This window comes from Numenius arquata, chromosome 1, assembly GCF_964106895.1.
Source record: "Numenius arquata chromosome 1, bNumArq3.hap1.1, whole genome shotgun sequence".
Lineage (NCBI taxonomy): Eukaryota > Metazoa > Chordata > Aves > Charadriiformes > Scolopacidae > Numenius > Numenius arquata.
Genome location: NC_133576.1, coordinates 48,600,591 through 48,614,391, shown reverse-complemented (window position 1 = coordinate 48,614,391; position 13,801 = coordinate 48,600,591). Strand labels below are relative to the sequence as shown.

Sequence of the window (13,801 nt, the reverse complement as noted above, 5' to 3'; positions counted from 1 at the left end):
AGCACCGACGCATCTATAAAAAGATGATACTTGGCATTCAGTAATGCCTTCTGTTACTTACATACAGGAAAGAGCTCTAAGAAAATAAATGCAGATCTTTTAAAAGAATGGAAAGCTTACAGTCCTCAAATATCCTCAATACAGTATGCAGCTTTATGTAGCAGCGGTTTTCAAAAGGCAAAGCGTGATCCAAGGGGCTTGTAGAAAACATTTAGAAGAATGATGAAGTGCTGAAAATGTTATTGTAATTAGAAGCAAAGAAGTAGTTTTGCTTCTTTCTGCCTAATCCTCAAGGTCAGGATTTCTGTCTACAGTTTTTGAAATGCATATCTAGGGCCTACCATTGTCATAACTAATATATTACAAAATCTGTCTTAGGAGATTAAAAGGAGTTGTGAAATGATTTGCTTCCAACTAAACATCTCAGGTTGAGAAAGACTGCTAACAACAAAAAAGACGGTGTTCTGCAATTGCTGTAGACACAGCACTTCCTTGCTGACTTTTAACAGGGATTTACTGAATAAAGTACCTGCCTTAAATAATTCACAAATTTGTGGAGTGCTTTAATGGGAGAAGGCACATTGTCTGCACAAGAGAAAAAACTGAGACTTTAGAAACAATCACAGTGGTCTTTTACTCTAAGTAGGGCTCCGAGGCACAGGCAGTAGTACAAATATGAAGTATTATAGTGCTGCTTAAGCATTATGCTTAAAGTAAAAGATATATGGGAATGCAGCTGTCACCAGTGTGAGCAGAACAGTTATTTAACAGCATGCAGCATCACTGGACAATGATTTAAAACAGAAAATAAAAAACTCCACCAACCAATTGATAAGGAAATTGCAAGGGAAATGTGGAATGCATGTATTCCAAACTTCAGTCTCCTGAGTAGACTAAAGGGGCATGTTTAGTTTGGAGAAGAGGAGGCTGAGGGGGGACCTCATTGCCCTCTACAACTACCTGAAAGGAGGGTGTAGGGAGGTGGGTGTTGGCCTCTTCTCCCAAGGGAATAATGACAGGACCAGAGGAAATGGTCTAAAGTTGCAGCAGGGGAGGTTTAGATTAGATATTAGGAAGAATTACTTTACTGAGAGGGTGGTCAGGCACTGGAACAGCCTGCCCAGGGAGGTGGTGGAGTCGCCATCCCTGGAGGTATTTAAGGAATGTGTAGACATGGCACTTCAGGGCATGCTCTAGTGCCCGAGATTGTTGGTTTGTGTCTGTTTGTGGGTGGGTGTGGTGTGGGGTTGTGGGTGTTTGTTTTGTGTGGTTTTTGTTTTTGTTTTGGTTTTGGTGTTTGGTTTTTTGTTTTTTTTTTTTGTGGGGTTTTTTTTGGTTTTGGTTTTGGTTTTTTTTTATGTGGTTGGACTTGATGATCTCAAAGGTCCCTTCCAACCAAGAAGAAGATTCTATAAAATGAATACTTCTAATGTGATAGGATAGGTTGGGGTGTCTTTAAAAATACAAAAAGTTAGCTGAAATATTAAACTACCAGCAATATATCTCTTGCTGCCAGTAGTCTTTTGAGTAAGTACTGACATGATAAAGGATAATTTTACCTACTGTGTAGCCAGCTCATATTAAATGACATTGCAGAAGTTTCTCAAAAAATGCAGCTATCTCAAGCATGAAATTTTTTTTCTGGGTAGCATATTCTCATATTGGCTTTATTCTTCATCAAAGCATCAGACAGCTTTCACCAAAGGATGTGATATCAATATGCAATTTGTCCTTTCAAAGCCTTTGGGATGATCAGTCTATTTCTTTGCTGTCCCTAATTAAACATATTGCTTCAGTAATTCCAGGGGCAAGTAGGCATTGCGATTACACTGAAATGAAAATGAACTTTGCAGAACCACAGCTACACCGTCTGTGGTTATGATTAATGTATTCTATGATTGTTGTTTCAGTTGTAAATTTTTAGCTGTTTTATTAAAGATACTGTGAGGGAGCATACAGAGACTAGCCACAGATCTTATTTGTTGGCAAGGTGAAAGAAATCTGAGGAGATTTTAACACAGATTTGGTTGAAATAAAACGTGGTAAGCCAATGGAGATCTTAAATGTGATCTCTGACCATTTTTACCTTTGGAAGGCTGCTAATAGTGATGGTAACTGAGGGTCTCTGTTCCAGCCAACCATTTTCTAGAATAAAGAGCAAATACAAATCCTTCATATTTAAGTGTTTTGGAAAACAGGCAGCAGCCCTATAATGACTGTGGATTGAGGCACTTGGTAAGACATATTTGGAGTCATCACAAAGATTTTCTTATTTAGCTATTAGTTAGGACACATCTCCTACCTGCCTTAAGCGTACAGGTCAGTCCAAGTGGCCAGAGAGAAGGTTGCTTTCAAGTCATACGGGTTATTTTCTTTTCCGTTTTCTTTGGTAAGGTGGAAGTGGGTTGGGATAAGTTGATTTATATCATCCAGTCTAATATTGATTTAAAAGAATCATTTTTCATCTGGCTTTGCACAAGGGCTTTTTTTGCATTCCGAAAAAGAGGTGATATTCATTAGCATATTTCATTATGCCAGCCAAAAGGGTATATGCTATGTATACAATTAATCACTAATCATAGTGCTTAAGTGTTTGACTTTTTACACTTACTTTATTTTTAAAAATGGTGAACAATGCATTTCTTGCTAGCTGATACTTCTTTACGTAGCATTGTGCAACGCTGGATTTGGGTAGAAGTTTAAATCCATTTAAAATACACAATCAGCATTTTAAAAAAGTCATTAATTCAATTTAAAAATTAAATCTGCTGAACATATACATAAGCCTAGCAAAACATGGTTTGTATTGAAAGCCAGTTGATTTATTAAGTAAAGGAACCATTACATACAGAAAATGAACTGATAAGATTTTTCTAATCAGTGTGCCTTTGCCTTCCAGAATTACAACTAGGAGATCTTATCCTTCACATTTCTTTTTAAAGGGTTATCTTACTAATCCTTTTACAAAGTAGAGGATTTGGAGGACTAGGTCCCAAACTGCAAGATGGTAAAATAAGAGCTCTGGAGAAAATGCAGTGAGTCTCACCGTGTCTCTGATATCCTCGCTTTCTTAGGATTTAAACCATTTCTTTGAATTCAGTGAAGCTGAAACAATTTATTTAAAAATGACTGGAAATGAGTGAAGTCTCCAGATGTTAACGGCTTATTTATTTCTACTGCAGTAACGTGAAAGAACACTAATCAAGAACATAAGTAGGTTGTTCTTCAGGTTGTATAAATATCTCAGTCATTTGGAGCAGCTATAATAAGATGCCTTGTTATCAGGGAGCAAGGTAAGACAGACAAACAACATTTTTCGGCCGTTAGTTTTCAGTCAAGTTCTAAGTAACGTTAATTATCCATAGCATCTTTCACATGTCAAATGAGAGAATATAGTTTATAACAGATGTTGCCTCCATTCTTAATGCTAACAGTATTTTTTAAACTTGAAGAAGTAATTGTAAATCCTATGATAATACAAATTACAGCAAACCCAAATGTCTTCAGAAACATTTTAAAGACATTATCTTGATATTTCAGTTAGTTTTAGGATTACTATTTATCTTGTCAGGGCTATGTCTACAGCCTTTTTCTTCTTTCTGCCTCATTTTGCCTTTTTAATTTTTCAGTTCTCTTTTCATAAGTTCATATTTTTGCAAAGTACAGCTGCCATACAGGCTTTCTCTGAAAGCCAAAACGCTACTTAAAATAAATTATTTTAATGACCTAGGTATTGGTCAGTAATGTACTAATATGGCTGACACAGGAAATTGTGGATGATTGCAGTGAATTGCATAGCATTAGAGCTGTAGTTAAAACCTGTAAAACCGATTCCTCACTGAATGGTTTAGGTCAGTAACTTGGAAAAGTTCATGTCTGATGAAATACATGATTTGTCAATCTTAGTTTTGGCACCACGATGAGTAAGGCATTAGTCATTTCTTAGGGCTGCATTGAAGGCGGTGTTCATGATGATAAAGTTCCATAAACACAGCTAGCCTCTCTTCACAGAAACCTGTCTTGCACTTTATTTTTCTTACCATTTTCTTGAAGTAAGAAGGCTTGATTCTTTTACTAAGATGTTTCTGAACCCACTACCCAATATGTAGTATTGATTTTCAATAAAGTTTAGTACCCTCTTCCTTGCTTCCTATTTTATATTGTCTGAGAAAAATCTGTCTAGCTCAGTGTGCCCCAATGAAGCCTATAACATTTACTTCTTCTCTAGGTCTATTTTCCTCTTTCTTCTCCTAATGTCTCTTCCTCCAGTCTGGAGGCTGTTGTTCTGCAGCTTGCCCAGTGCTTGTTGTCAGCTTCCATCAGACTGATGGATCTGTGGGAAGGAGAGGCTCTTAGTGGGTCTCTTTTCACCTCATCTGTGCAGCTAAAGATTTGACATTCACTTTCCTGAGACAGGATGAAACTCCGTTTTTGAGAAGGATTATGTAAATTTACTGGTTTATGTAAGGAACTCTTAATAATGATGTACAGTACAACATGCTCATAAGATTAAAGGCAGTATTTTGTCTTGTGCCCCAGCAAAAAAGCAGAGTCTTGAAAAATGTCTAAAAAATAAAATTATTATAATAGGTTGATAGTTTTTTTGATGTTTCTGTTTAGGTGCTGACCCCAGCACAAATAAAATCAATTTGCCTGGCCATACTAGAATCAGGAAAGCAGTATGCAGTGAAGAAGAGGAAACCGTGCCCACTCATGTATTCCTACTATGGAACAGAGTATCTTGGTGAGTAGAACACACCAACTACATTGAAAGTGATGCTGTGTGTAGATGCTGAGCCAGTAGACGTTTCAGAAATAAAATACATAAAACCTACAGTGTGGAATTTCTCCTGACTGAGTTGGGACCATCCAACCTCCTAAAACTGGGAAGTGGGACTGAGGAGCTGGAGGGAAGGACTGATACCGCCTAGGGCTGCGGAATACATGAGGTGCCTGTGCTGGACGAGGGGAGCAGCAAGCAGCAGCTTCATTCCTTCTTCTCCTTTTGGCCTTGATAAATCTGCCCTGGCCAGATGGAGGCAGCGAGAGGTGTGGTGCCCATGCCTGTGTGGAGAAGGTTCCCAGAGAGAACTGTCAGGGGATGTTATTTGTAAGCTGCTGTTGCCACGCAGGGACTTGCAAAGCATTTTTGGCAGTAGCAGTGCAACTCAAGCATATGGTGAGCTCCTACCCATCGCAAGCAGCTTACTTGGAGCTCATCTGAAGCAGTGGTGAAAGGTCATTGAGCAGGTCTCCCTCGTGGGGTCCTCAAGGGACAATATCACACCGCAGAAAGTGTGAGATTGATTTGCAGATGTTAGTGAGTTCTCTGGCAAGGGAGCAGAGGGAGAAGTCACTGAGTGGTGCTGCTCCACAGACTTTGGCAGGTACAGACAACTCTTGCACTGAAATTTGGGGTTTAGTTGACTGATACTGTCAGTCAGTAACTGGGAATACCATTTATGGTCCAGTTTCAATTTGGGTTCAAGAAAGACATCAGAATAATGGTCCAGATTCAGTAGTGTATCAAGAAGAGTAACATCTTGCAACAGTATTCAGTTTAGGTTCAGTTTAACTTCATGCACTGAGTTCCAGTCATATCAGACTAACAGCAGAAAAAATTTATATGTGTTTTTTGCATAGCTTGGGGAAATGGAAATGACAGAAGTAGTAACAAATCATAGTTTCATGCACCTAGAAAGCTTTTTTTCCAAGCGCTGTTGTAATATGCGTAAAGAAGATGGAAGAGCCATGCACTTGGCAAGGAAAGCAGTCCCAAGGGAAAGTCGCAGTAAGGTTGAGGTAGCACCTAAACCTACCCTCTAATTTGACTGTTTCTGTTCTTTACAGGTGCAGCACATGGGCTTTCATCGATCCTTCAGATGTTGCTTTCCTATTACGAGTACCTGCAGCCAGCAGATCAGGAGCTTGTGTGGCAGAGCGTTGATTTTCTTATGGACCAAGAACAGAACAGCAACTGGCCTCCTGAACTGGGAGAGACAATCGAGAGGGAGAATGAGCTTGTCCACTGGTGTCATGGAGCTCCAGGTTCTTTTCCCATTGGTGCTATGAATAGCCAGATGCTGATCGTTTTGTTGTTTTGCTTTTCCATGTTAGGCGATTCCACGTAGAAGATAATCCCAGGTTAAATTTGACTGATTTTGACATTTTATGAGATGCAGGCAAGCTATTTAGGCTTTTTCTTCCAGTTAAGAGTGTTTTATTTATTGCTGAAGCAGCTGGAAAGGTAGGCATATTTTCTGCCTTAAAAGGATAGGTGATCACAGCTGAAAGAATTCTGGTGATCCTGAGCTGTATGTTTTCTGCTTTTGCTCCTTTTTGTGACAAGACCTCAAGAATGATACATCTCAGTCAAAAGACAGCATATGGCTGGACAGACAAATAGTATGCAAAAGAACACAAATACAGACATATCTGCGAGTTTGGGGAGGGCCTTCAGAATAGCTTTTCCCCCTCTCATCAGAATCACAGTTTAAACTGCACTTATTACATGGATTATGCAAAAATTTGACCAAAGTATTTTCATGTGAAGGGGCGTCTGTACTAGCAAGAGGCATTTTTTCTGTAAGTCACTGATATTAAACTGCTTTTCAGAGAAAAAGAGAATCAGTCCTTAGTTTGTGTTCGTGAGGTAAGACTGATGTCTGTCATTTCAGAATCTAATCCTATACCTTAGCAATTCTGGCAAGTAATGCTGTATATTGAAATTGCTTTTTTACCCCCAGGGAGAATTTTATTGCTAACGAGTCACATTGGCTTGGTAACATGAACCTGGAAGGTTATAGAAAAACTTACTTTCATTAAAGAATGTCCATAAGCATTGATGCATTGCTTTTAAAGGTGTTCTATTTAAATTACAAAAAATGCATTATAATTAACACCTCTTAAATGTGCTTTCTGCTGATGCATTATCATTTTGTTGGTATGATTAAGGAAGAAGCTTCTTGCTCTCACACTCTAATGAAGTAAAGTGAAAACAGCTTTTGCTTACCTTTTTTATTTTTAAGAGGAAAAAATTACTTCTACAGCATGGCTGGCCTAGTGATGAAACCTGCAGGGAAGATGCCCTTTTTGTTTTGGTATCTTGAGAGTGGCTTTTGACTTGGGTTTAACTGTTAGTGGAGGCACATGCAGTGAGACTCAACCAAAGTGACAAAATCGCAAAGGGCATATAGAAGTTAGTTTAGGAGATGTTTAGAGACATGCAAATTCATTAATTGCTGTTGTTCTTCCCCAGAAAATCCTGTATCTTGTCCCTGTTCTTGAGTAATAGCACACATGGAGCTTACAAGAACACTTTTCAGCTACTTCAGTGTATATTATATTTGGACCATGAGTGAGCTATTCTAAATATTTCCTTAGGGGCTTGATTTGGTTATGTGTCATATGCCTTCCTTTAAGGTTACCATGAACTGAGCTGTGCAGTGCTCTGTTGAAGATATGATTAATTTATTTGAATCCTCTCTAAAAATAAGCCAAATAGCTTTTTTTTTTTTTTTAACAGAATTTAGTATGCATAACTGTTTATAATGAATAAAGCAGCATGGGCCCCACTGAAAAAAAAGCAAGTTTCTTTTTTTTATTCAGTAAGGAATTGTATCTGTTGCCAATGCAGGAAATTGTCTTGCCCATCCTTGTGTTTCTGTTGGTGTATATAGGTGAGGCAAATGGCGATTTGAAACTGGTAAAAGACAATGCTGAGAGCTTACTGTTTTAAAGGCAGAAAATGCGATTAAATTTTAAATTGCTGAAGGACTGGAAATTTTAGAGATGTTAGAGTAAACCCTGGAATTCAGTAATGTATTGAAAAGACTGGAAGTGGTGGTGTCACAGGGAGTGGATGAGTATGTCTCACCGTATGCATTTTAGCATACCAGATACTCTCCCCTCCCTATGTAGGATATAGATATGTAACGTTGACACATGTAGAGCATGAGTCTGCAGTTTTTTAGTGTATTAATCTTTATTTCCTTATGTGTTCTATGAAACCCGTGGCCTACTTATTACAAAAGACAATCTCACTGCTCTTTTCCTAGGCATTGCATACCTCTTCGCCAAAGCTTACCTGGTTTCCAAGAAGCCTCAGTATCTGGACACTTGTATCCGTTGCGGGGAGCTAACTTGGCAGAAAGGCCTGTTGAAGAAGGGACCTGGAATATGCCATGGAGTGGCTGGTAGTGCTTACGTGTTCCTGCTGCTGTATAGGCTGACTGGAAACTCAAAATACATATACAGGGCACAAAGGTTAGCATTTCTGCCTTTCTGGATTCAGGGTAATACCAGAGAGTTTCAGGAGCATTTATAAAGCTGCCCAGAGTCTGTGATCACCACCCTCGGATGTGACCTGACTGTTTGAGCCTCAGGTGCAGTTCTACCTGTGAGTTGTGGGGCAGGCGCGCTCTGCAGGGAGCCCTGTGGTCCTGCTTCCAGGCTGCCTGTGGAGGGAGAAGCATCGGGTTCTCCCAGGCTCCCTCCCTCCCTGCCCATGAACCTGCCCTCCTCCACAGGGAACTGGGGTGGGTAGAATCATAGAATCATAGAATTGTCTAGGTTGGAAGGGACCTTTAAGATCATCTAGTCCAACCATCAACCTAACTGATAAAAAAACAATCGCTAAACCATGTCACTAAGCACTATGTCAACCCGTCTTTTAAATAGCTCCAGGGCTGGTACCTCAACCACTTCCCTGGGCAGCCTGTTCCAATGCTTAATAACCCTTTCAGTGTAAAAATTTCTTCTAATATCCAATCTGAACCTCCCCTGGTGCAACTTGAGGCCATTTCCTCTTGTCATATCGCCTGTGACTTGGGAGAAGAGACCAACCCCTGCCTCTCTACAACCTCCTTTCAGGTAGTTGTAGAGAGCGATAAGGTCTCCCCTGAGTCTCCTTTTCTCCAGGCTGAACAACCCCAGCTCCCTCAGCCTCTCCTCATAAGACTTACTCTCCAGACCCCTCCCCAGCTTCGTTGCCCTTGTCTGGACCCGCTCCAGCACCAGGAGGAGGAACGGGGCACATCCAGGTCTCATCCTGATGTTACAGAATTTGTTGCATCAATGTGAAATATTGCTTGCAGCCTGCTGAAATAACAACCAAGATAAAAGTTATTAAAAAGCATTTCTTCAACGATATGTCATCCAGAAATCAGAAAAAGTTTATAGCTCTTAAAGAAGCATAATGCATGTACAGATTGCAAAGGTTTGTCTCTTCTAGTTCTAATGGACCTTAGTTTCATGTGGAAATCGAATAGTGTAAAATTTGCAGATAAGGTTAAATAATGAACATTCTACTTTTTTTAATCGTTGAATGTTATTAAAATGATGCTTTCAAACAACAAGTAAGTAGACAATAGAGGGACATCAAATATAACAAACGCTCTCTTTTTTTTTTTTTTCTCTTAGGTTTGCCGAGTTCTTATTTACAGAAGAATTTAAGGCTGGTTCCCGGGCATTAGAAAGTGTATATAGTCTGTATGAAGGTTTCTCGGGAACTGTGTGTTTCCTGACTGACTTGCTGCAACCCAACCAAGCCGAGTTTCCTCTCTTCAGTGTCTTTGTCTAGAGAGTAACATTCTCCAGGGCCACGTCCTGGTGGCAGTGGGAGAGGGCACCTGCGGTTTCACTTATTTATCAAGAGAGGCTATTTACAAAACAAGCCAGTGGTACCACTAATGCTAGCCTTAATGTAGCTGGGAGTCAGGTGAAAAAGAAAATACACTGGGGCTTTGGGAGGGAAGTGTGTGGTAAAAAAAAAAAAAGGGTCAGTGAAAAAAAAATTGGGGGAAGTGATTGAATCTGATGTGGTAGATATTTAGCTGTAATAAGAAGCAAAATCAAATTATTCAGAAGACAGAGAAAGGGGTATTATTAAACTTTTAATTTGGTGGTTACACAGGAGAAAAAAAAAAAGGCAAGCTAAAATTACAAGGACATGCAAAGAAGAAACAGTGATGCATCCAGTAGGTTTTAAAAAGAGACCTGCAAAAATAAGTCTTCATGCAGTGATGCACTTACTGGGGAGGGCATTGTAGACATGTCACTACACTGCACAAAGGCAAAATCTGGGATTTTTTACCTAAACCACATCTACTAGTTCTAGTAACGTGTATTAGAAATACCCGTATCTTGGAGCTCTTTCATCTTCATATGCATATGATGATGGTTATGTAGATAGCTATATATTCAGCCTGCAGTTTCATGGGTTCATTTCAGCTAGTGGGGTTTCATGTGTGCAAATGAGAACTGAATTTGACCTCTCCTTTCAGAGCTCAGTCTGTGGCAAGGAGCTGGTCTCCTTATTGATTTACCTTAACCATGTCACTTCTTGTCAATGCTTTCTTTCCCTGTCACAGGGAAGGTGAGCGGAGCCACAGAGAAGACTTGGATCCAAAAGTTCTATAGCAAAGACACAGCAGGCAGATGCTTTCTTCACAGTACAGCATTACTAGACAAGTATTGTTCGGTGATACAAAAGCTTTCTTTGAAAATTAATTACTTATAGCAGCATTTCTGAACAATAACAGACATATTTCTGAAAATGAGAAATCCATTTCCCTGATGAATTGTTCACTACAAACCCTGCAAACTGAATGCAAACCTTGGATGGCATACTGATCTTAAAAAAAACCTGATAACAAAACTGAAAATTGCTTCTTTTCCTGGTTAACAAAATAATGTATATAACCAAATTATTTGTAGCTATAGAAGTAAATGGGTTGCTCAACACTAGTTGCACTAGCACTTAAGGTTGCTGTTTTATATGTATTATATATATGACATGGTACTTGAAAGCTAAAGAAAATGCTAACATAGATTTTTACTTAAAAAAACTATAAAATCAACAGCTGTATTTTAAATATATTTAGTATTTATTTATTTTTATTTATAAGTGAATAATGTAATGTAATTACCTTTAAAGACAAATTGGAAAGACCAGTATGTCAAAAATTGAAGTTAGGGTGAAAAAGCTGATGTACATGCACTGCCAAACAATGCAGACTCTCTTCCTGCATTCTCAGCTGGAGGAGATTACAATTTCTTTATTTTTAATGCCTAATGGATTAAAGTTCCCATTTAATTTCAGTGGGCCTTGATCAGGCTATAAATTGGAGCCAGGTCTTGCAATACTTCTGCATTTTAATATAGTAATCCCATTCCTACTCTTGCAACTGTTATTTTAATGAGATGGCTTGCATTATTATGAGCTGCAGATTAGGATTTTTGCTATTTTGTCTTGCACTGTGCAGCTCTAATTAATTACTTAATTATAGAAGTAACCATATTTCATTAGTGAGTAAAATAATGTAGTTCTTTATCAGTTTGTCAAAATTTTAGGGTGAATGGAGATGTTAAAATTCAATATATACTCATTATGTGTTTATTATTTGTGGGATAAAAGGTCTTTAAAGAAAGCCATTAATGTCACTCACTTTGTTACTCTGAGCAGTGAGATGTGTACACATAGGATGATGTATTTCAGAGGATGGTATATGTGGGAGGCTAAATCAAAAAGTTAATGGAGATGTGCATGTGCTCTGCCCAGCCATGCTGAAATGCTCCTGTTAGATCAGAGCAAAGTCAATTGTCAGTAGTGAAGATCCTAAGTCCAATAGGGTTTTAACCTAGTTGCTTCCCGTAATGCAGGTGGCTCATATATTTCATAACTGGAACTTTTTAAAACAAATGTTTCAGGAAGGTAAAACTTGGCCTATCCACTTTTTCCCTGTAGTCAATAGCTTTTCAGCCTCAATTTTTATTGTAGGGTCGTGTCACTTAGCTAAAACATGTAAGTAACAACATTTGTGCCACAGCATTTAGATACCTACTGTAACTGTATTCTATCTTATTGTAAGACAGAGAGACCAGTTCTGCCATGATCTAGACTCAAGCTGTTGCAATCCTACATTTATTGCCAATCCTTTTATTTAGAGATGCAAACATAAAACAAAACAGCCTAGTGATTTGATAACTACACTGACAAAAAACCCAAACAACTCCAAGCTTAAGCCTTAACAGAATCTACGCATGTCAGAAAAGTAATCATCACCTTTTAATTTTGTCCCCAGTGCCTACTTTATAATTATCATCGGGCCACAACATTTAATTTTTTCTAGTTAGTTATTTCTCAGGAGATGCTTGAAGAAGAAAATCTTTGCCAAAGCCTCAATAAATCTAGAGCACAATAAATCAGTACAGTAACTTAGATCCTGACCAAGTCATCAATGCTGATACTGTAACATATGCCACAAATACAGTAAAATTTACCATAATAGCAGTAGACAAAATCACTCCATTTATTATGCTTAACTTCCAACATTTGCATTTATCTTTTATCATTTATTATTTAAATGTTTGCATTTCTCTTTTGATGTAATTTTTCATAAATGGCAGGAAATATACATTAAGAACTCGGTGTCAGTTTTCTAGTAGTTTTTCCTCTGTGTCTCTTTGTAGAATTAATTCCTTCTGATTTACTTTCAGAGGAGACTGATCTGCTCTGTGTTGTGTTCAACAGCCACCCGCAAAACAAATCTTTGCAACCCACCACCATATATGAAGCCACGTGTTTGGCTTCATTTGGTGCTAATCCTGTGAGAAAGAAAATAGCTATTTGAGTAAGAGTTAGTCCATTCAACAATGAGAAAACCCATGCAACCACCCAGTTTTCAAAATCTAGGTCCCGAACATCTCCCTGCAAGTTACGCGAGTTCGGCACTGACTTCAGAAAGTCTGTTTACTGGCACATAAGCTCAGTAACAGGAACTTAAGCATCCAGTTCTTATGGGATACATCTTATAAAATCTTGGAACATAATTATTCATCCGTTTCATCAGACATGGCAGTTTGAGCTCATTCTTAGAGCTTCGTGGCTTTTCTTACCTGACCTAGCTGGGTTAAGGTGGCTATTAGACGTGCTGTAGTCACAGCTTCTGAACACAGTGTAAATATACCCCAGGGCTCTTCTCAAAATGGCAATCATTCAAAGAGCAGGTTTTTTTCATCTTTTTCCTCCTCTGAATTGTCTGTCTGCTTTTCTTCCTTTGTACTGTATCTGCTGTTACATGCATGCTTTTGCGACCTTTATTTATTGCTTTTGAGACATTGACAGGAAAGCAACCTGAGCAGAGCCATCAGCACTTTTCAGTGTAAAAAAAAAAATAATGTCCTTTGTGTTCCCTCCTTACTGCTTTGAGAAATCAATCATGCAACCTTTGCTAGACATTCCCAGTGGGATGCTGTCTCCTGCTCCCGAATCGGGCCCTAATAGACTGGAAAAGCGTATTCCTGAACAGATTCTGCCATGGTGCTGTGACAAACGACTGTGCTACCAGAATCTCGAGAAGCCTCTTTCAAAGTGTAAAACACAAGTTACTACGTCACATTTGCACATTAGTTTCTTGACTGTGTTTAGTTTCTAAAGTGTAGGCAATAGGAATTTAAGTGATATAATAGTATTTCTGATTATGCTGTTAAAGCAAAGAGGATGCACTGTGTGGGTATCAGTGCTTATTCGTGATGTACCTGTGTTTGTGTGGTGCGGTTTGTGAGTAAAGCTGTAGATTACTTATCAGTATAAAGAGCTATATATATTATTCATGACTTATAGTAGGTCATCCTTAGATTACTGTCATGGAATAATTTTGAGGGAAACTAGATCTGTAACGTCCAGATTTAGTGATTTTAGGATTCATAGAGCCAGATGCAATAAGTTTCATCAACAGTACAGTTCTAACAAATGTATCTTAATTTTTTCCTGCTACTCACAACTCCTCAGCATGATAAT

General features: G+C 38.6%; 1 protein-coding gene across 1 annotated transcript in view; it reads left to right on the top strand.

Moving 5' to 3' along the window:
• LANCL3 (LanC like family member 3) overlaps positions 1-9,580 on the top strand; it is a 33,193-nt gene extending 23,613 nt beyond the window's left edge. The window contains exons 2-5 of the mRNA XM_074156382.1: positions 4,621-4,744; positions 5,851-6,048; positions 8,058-8,265; positions 9,421-9,580. Coding sequence (XP_074012483.1) covers positions 4,621-4,744; positions 5,851-6,048; positions 8,058-8,265; positions 9,421-9,580 — 690 coding nt within the window. The remainder of the gene's footprint in view (positions 1-4,620; positions 4,745-5,850; positions 6,049-8,057; positions 8,266-9,420) is intronic.
• The last annotated feature ends 4,221 nt before the right edge of the window (positions 9,581-13,801 follow it).